This window comes from Cyprinodon variegatus, unplaced genomic scaffold (genome assembly GCF_000732505.1).
Source record: "Cyprinodon variegatus isolate N-32 unplaced genomic scaffold, C_variegatus-1.0 Scaffold316, whole genome shotgun sequence".
Lineage (NCBI taxonomy): Eukaryota > Metazoa > Chordata > Actinopteri > Cyprinodontiformes > Cyprinodontidae > Cyprinodon > Cyprinodon variegatus.
This window is the reverse complement of record NW_015150769.1, coordinates 778,635-784,669: the sequence shown is the minus strand read 5'-3', so window position 1 is coordinate 784,669 and position 6,035 is coordinate 778,635. Positions and strand designations below refer to the sequence as shown.

The window sequence follows — 6,035 nt, the reverse complement described above, 5'->3', positions numbered from 1 at the left end:
TGCAGAATCCCCCCCTGGCTGCTTCACTATGGAAGCCATTCTGAAGCAGCCAGGGGGGGATTCTGCATGAGCCAAAAAGCAGAGACAGGACCAATTGTCAAAATTTTGGTGTCGATCATTCGAATGCATCCTGGACACTACAGAAAATGGGCTAAAAGTGTTAAAAACCGGAATTTTCCTTTAAATGCTGAATGTCAGCTTAGTGGATATATGTGCTGCATTCAGTTGTTTTGGGCTCATCTATGGGCTCTATGCACAACTTAATCAGTACGTTAATGGGTAGACTGATTCATCCAGGTGTGTGTGGCTATGGTTACTGCAGTCAGGCACACCTGGATTAATCAATTCATCCAGTAGAAAAAAACCAGGAAACAATAGAGCTGCCTTAATTTCAGGAAGTACTGGAAATGTGCATAGAGCCAATTCTTAGTGTAGATCAGGAGCTTTTATATTAGATATTTAAGCTGCAGTTGGGGCGTATAGCCTGGAATCCAGAGGTTCTGAGTTCAATACTGCAGCTCTGGGTCCATGAGCAAGACCGTTATCCCCACACTGCTCCCTGGGCGCTGCATAATGGCAGCCCACTGCTCCCCAAGGAGATGGCTTAAATGCAGAGTTCATTACATTGTTTTGTACTTGTGACGGTGGAATGACAATAAAACGCTGGAAAAGAAAAAAAAAAAGGAATTTACTGTTAATGTAAAAATATTTAGAAAATGAAACTAATGATTTTAATTTTTAGATGCTCCAATGTTGTTAATGAGAGCTGCAGGCTAAATGAACCATTTAGAGTCAGAAGGTGATGCTAAACTAACCTCTGGACTCTGGCGGCCATCTTTTTTTATTTAAAGCGGCCGGAGTTATCGCAGTTAACTGGTCCTTCTCTTAAAATCCCATCTAGATTAAATAAGCCGCTTTCTTTTATTGCTTCAAAGTAATAAATCTTTTTTTCAGTTTTATAAACATAAAAGCAGAGTGTGAATGAGTGTGAATGAGTTCAAGCTAGCAGCTTAAACTGCAGACTGAAGTTGAACATGAAACCTGCTACCGAAGGATGAAAAACGGCCCTTTATTGTTTCCTCTGGCTGTTTAAAGCAGATTTCTGCTCTGGTCAAAACAGAAAACTGCCTTTTAGTTAAACCACACCTCTTCTCTTGTTTGACTTTATTATGTGAACGTCAGGCTTCCTGACCTGCCTGCTTCCATAAGCATTTCCTGATAATCAGTAACAATAAGCTTGTTTGTTTGTAAATCAAAGAAAACATGGAGATAAACTGTCTGAAGGAAAATATTTTCCTTCCCCTCGGCTGGCATTAAATTTCATTTCAAAAGAAAAAAGCTCAGCTTTGTAATAAGCACGAGTCGTTGTAGTAAATTTGTCCCACAATGTTTTTTCTTTGACTGAAAATAGTTGAAAGGTTGTTTCCCTGAAGTTGTCGCTGGTTTACAGTAGAAAACAGTTTTTTCTCTGTGCTTCTTCTCAATCTAAGCTTCCATGTTGGATCTGTTAGCTTGTTAATGATGCTTTGGTTCATCCGTGATGCGTTCTCCTTTCATATCTGAGCCTGGCCAGGTGCTGCAGGGTCAGGCTGTTCCAGTTAACACGCTGCAGCGTAGCCTCAACTGGTTTCTGTCTTATCTGTCGACGCAGGATGTGTGTGCAGATCACTGGGACAACCCAAGCCCCGCCCCCGCTCCCAGCACAGAGCAAGGCCCGTGGAAAGGTCAGAACGGGCAGCCAGTGAACGGCGTCCTCAGCAGGTACAGCTAATGATTACTTTCATGGGAGATTTCTGGGAAAGAAGAGCAAGATGTTCACAGAACTGCTGCTAATTATCAGACTGAGTCCGTTCATCTACAGGAGGGTCTGAGAGCTCCATGGAGGGGGGGGGGCAACATTTATAATAGAGTACATTAATGAGCGTGTCCCATGAAATAAGTAAATCCTGTATTATTTTTATTTAGTGGATGAATCAAGTATTTTAAACGGAACATGAAATTGTAAAATCATTAGAAAATAAACATTTAAAATAATGAATTAAATGACATTTTAATGAATACATTTATATCAAAATTTAAATAATTACTACAGTTGGAGCTATTTTTTTTATCCATTTGAAGTGTGTCAATCTATTCCTAAATTCATTTTTTTGTACCATTTACAGAGTTTATTTGCAGGTTAATAACTGTTGATTCTATTTATTTTTTATTATTTTAATTTTTTTGTTCTGAGGTAAGACAGGAAGTGATGTGGATCAGTCCACTTTCCATAAAGCCGGGCATACACTGTGCACTATTTCAAACGTTGCACGAAGCTACAGCTCGCACTGTACGGCGAAACCGCAGGGTTAGAGACTGAAATTTTTTCGGGAATCCCACGGGTCACGGGATTCCCGTGGGATGGGAGTCAGTATTAGTAACGATCACGTGATTGGGACGGTACAGGATTAAACATTAACGGGAGCAGACGGGAGCGGGAGCAAACCAATAGTAACTAAAAAAAAAAATCTAGGATCGATGCCAAAAAATAAAAATAAAATGGAAAGGAAAAAAATTCCAGTACTGGCGCCGCCATTTTGTGTTTTTTTTCCTTGAAGCCTACACTATAATGCAAGTCAAAAAAACTACACGACCCAAAAACCATTTATAATTATTATTCCTTTTACTTTAACTGACCTTTACTGCAGTTAGAAACAGGAACTTAACTGAACCTTCATAGAAATTCAGATTCAATGTATTGGCAGAAATCTTATTGAAGACAACAAGAATGGGAGCGGGATGGGAGTGGGAGTAATTTCACCAGGAGTGGGACGGGACAGGATTTAGATTTCTACTCTGGCCCGGGATCGGGACGGGACACCATTTTTTTTCTGTGGGAGTGGGACGGGACAGGAGTGAAAATCCACTCCCGTCTCAGTCTCTATCGTACAGTGCAAGTTCACAGCTAATGATGTCTGCGCAGCCTCGTTAGAGGCTGATCACCCCTCGTTAGCTCCTGTACATTACTGGACGCACCATCAGGCTGAACGTCGGCCCAATCCAAACATTCTCGCACGACTGGAAAGTCGTCCCAAAAAGGGCAAAAAATCGCACAGTGTATGCCTGGGTTTAGTGTAGAAACAAAGCAAAGTTTGAACAATCAACAGATTTGAACATTAAACCTTCCTTCGTCTGCGTACAGAATCTTGACCCCAGCGCCTCAGCAGTGGCTTAATGGAGCTTTTATTGGATGTTTGGCAAACAAATCACCACTACAACTACTTTATATTTAAAGAAAAAAATTACACATTAAAAAGACATTTTTATGTAGATATATATATGGTGCTTTTAGGCTGAAATGTTTTGGGACTGGGGCTGAGTAATATACGATTAAAAACGTATCACAATATTGGCTGATGTTATTATTATAACAATAAAAGTGAGGGGAAAAATCAATTACTACTTTCTCAGGTAGCTCAGGCTGACTGCTCACCACAGCAAGCATTGCACCACCATCACTAATAATAGTCTTAGAGAATATACACACTTATAATCAGCTTCTTCAGGACGCCAGTTACACAACAAAGTATAATTGATATCATTAAACTTCACACAATAATTGCATTAAATAATTTTCTTCAAATCTGTCGATGGAAACAAAATGAAAGAAAAAAAGGCAAAGTAGTAAACATAAAGATCCTGAAGATTGACCCAGTTTCTAAAGTTTTTAAATCATCATTGATGCTAAAATCATGAATAGAAACTTTTCCTGATAAAGAACCTCTAAATCATCAGATCCGTCCTCCGTGGCGTCCTGTTATTAGTCCAGTTTTTGATGGAACCACGGTCGAAGCTTTCTTCATCCTTTATCTCCTCCCGTTGTCGTTGCAGGATGGCTGACGGCTCAGAGAACAAACTCCAGCCGCCTCACGATGGCACGTGCGTGGCCGCGCGTACACGCCCACTCGTCGGCTGCCGGCGGCGGCGGCTCATTCAGCCGAACACGGTGACGAACCTCAACGGCAAGGTGAGACTTACCACACCGCCTGTCCCAGCTTTCATTTTAATCGTCAGATTCCTGATCTGTGACGCATCTTTGAACACTTTAAAAACTCAGAGATTTAGTTTTTGTTTAGTAAAACCGTTCAGTGTTTGTTTTTTCATCCAGCCTCGATGAATGGACTATTGTTCTCGCAGCATCTTGTTTTTACATCGCACTTTGATGAGTGTCTTCTGTAACCTAATAGCTGAGTAAACAAATGGCTGCTTGTATGTGGAAAACGGCGAGCTGCAGGCGGCAGATCGCCGTTTTCCATCGAGGGAAGTGAAAAAATGGCTAATTGTAAACCTGAGATGCTTCTAAATTTAAAGGTTACATTTATCCTGCAGGGTCTTTTTATAGTAACTTCATGTTTGAAGTACTACTTCTAGGTTTTTGTTGTTATTGAAATGCATGTATACATGTATGTCTCTGTAGAGGCATAAAAATATGAATTCTTTCTGTAATTCATCCAGATTTTATGTTCCATATATTAGCAGCACTTTTCTTTTCTTTTAGTTTTTTTTTTTTTAATTCCGACAAAATCTTATTAACTCAGTTGAGGAATTTGGGTTTTGATGGAAATGCAAACCCTGAGAAGCAGAGATTGTTGGAAGGAGGTGACGTCCAGAAGAAATCAGCTTCAGCTTCCATGTTCAGATCCTCCACGTTCTTCTGCCGCCTCTTCATTGTTTCTAAGCCTGTCATCAGTCGCACCAGTTCCAGTTTAGGTGGTTTATTCTACTCTATTCAGCCAGATTATTTATATGGAGGTTTATCGTTTATAGTACTGTAGTTCATCAGCTTCCCGGCTCCAGCAGGGTTCGAAGTTTCTTCCGGATGGCGTTTTTTCCCCAAGATTCTTCCAACCGGAAGAAACAGTTTCTTCCAGTTTCCTCAGGAAGAAACTGGGAAGCTCTGATTTACTGGAAAGTTTTGTTTCTTTTGGTGAATGTTTTGCCTTAAGCAGGCCTGAATCCAGTTATAAACTGGGTTTCAGTATCTATAAACCAGAGAAGTTTGGGGGCAGGAATAGCAGAAATGGAATCTGAGTATAAAAGAAAGCGTCTAAAGCGTATTAGTTATTGATCATGTCTGTAATTCCCTGTTGGGTTTTTTCCCCAAAGGTTCCTTTGCAGGTTTTGTGACCAGTAGTTGTTCATTCATCTAGATTTGTTTTACATACACTTAATAAATTATATAATTCTTAATTAGATAATGATTTCTCGTTATGTAGCCTGGTGGATATAGGGAGTTGAATTTTTCAATGGAAATATCCCAGTTCTCCAAAATATGATCTATGACCAGGAATTTCTTCCAGTTTCCTCTGGAATAAACTTAACCCTAGGCTCCAGTTTGAAGAGGTGTTGAATGAAGAACCATAACTAACTAAACTGCAGCACTAACAGCGTTGTTAGTTCAGTATTTCCTGTTTTCTGTCGGTCTTTTCTCTGATCTGTGGGTGTGAAGGGAGCTGACTTTAACCCACCCTGGGATTGTCTCCCGACAGGCCCAGAGGAGCAGCTGCATGCAGTGTAACTGCAGGGTGAACCCCAGCTGCGTGATGTGTGGTGGCTGGCCCACCCCCAGAGAGGAGCCTCAGTACGAGCTGCCCACCCTGGAGCGCCTGTCAAGGCTGGATCTTGGCGTCCACCCCATCCTCTCCTTCCCTGACGGTCAGTGCTGGGCTGGAGTTTACGCAACCGTTTCCTACTTTACATCTTGGAGAGGAAGGCAAACAAGGAGTGGCTGTAGAGAGGCGGCCCGGCAGGAAATTCTTAGACATTTTCAGCTTTCCTTTTTTTTCCTGTCTTCTAATAGTTTTTGCTCAGTTGCTTTTGCTTCTCAGAATTCTATTCAGTTTATTTCTATAGCTCCAATTCACATCATGTCATCTCAGGTCACTTTCCAGTTCAACCAGATCATCCAGTCAGATTGATTCAAAGTTTTCTATCTAAGGAAAACCAGCTGATTGCATCGACTCATTGACTTTTCAGCAGAGATGTGAAGTAACGAA

At 41.0% G+C, this 6,035-nt stretch overlaps 1 protein-coding gene across 4 annotated transcripts in view; it reads left to right on the top strand.

The window, feature by feature from the left end:
- kansl1 (KAT8 regulatory NSL complex subunit 1) overlaps positions 1-6,035 on the top strand; it is a 54,461-nt gene that overhangs the window by 35,216 nt on the left and 13,210 nt on the right. For all 4 annotated transcript variants that reach the window (XM_015384566.1, XM_015384569.1, XM_015384565.1 and 1 more), the window contains exons 5-7: positions 1,652-1,761; positions 3,871-4,006; positions 5,529-5,694. In XM_015384566.1, the coding sequence (XP_015240052.1) occupies positions 1,652-1,761; positions 3,871-4,006; positions 5,529-5,694 (412 nt within the window). The remainder of the gene's footprint in view (positions 1-1,651; positions 1,762-3,870; positions 4,007-5,528; positions 5,695-6,035) is intronic.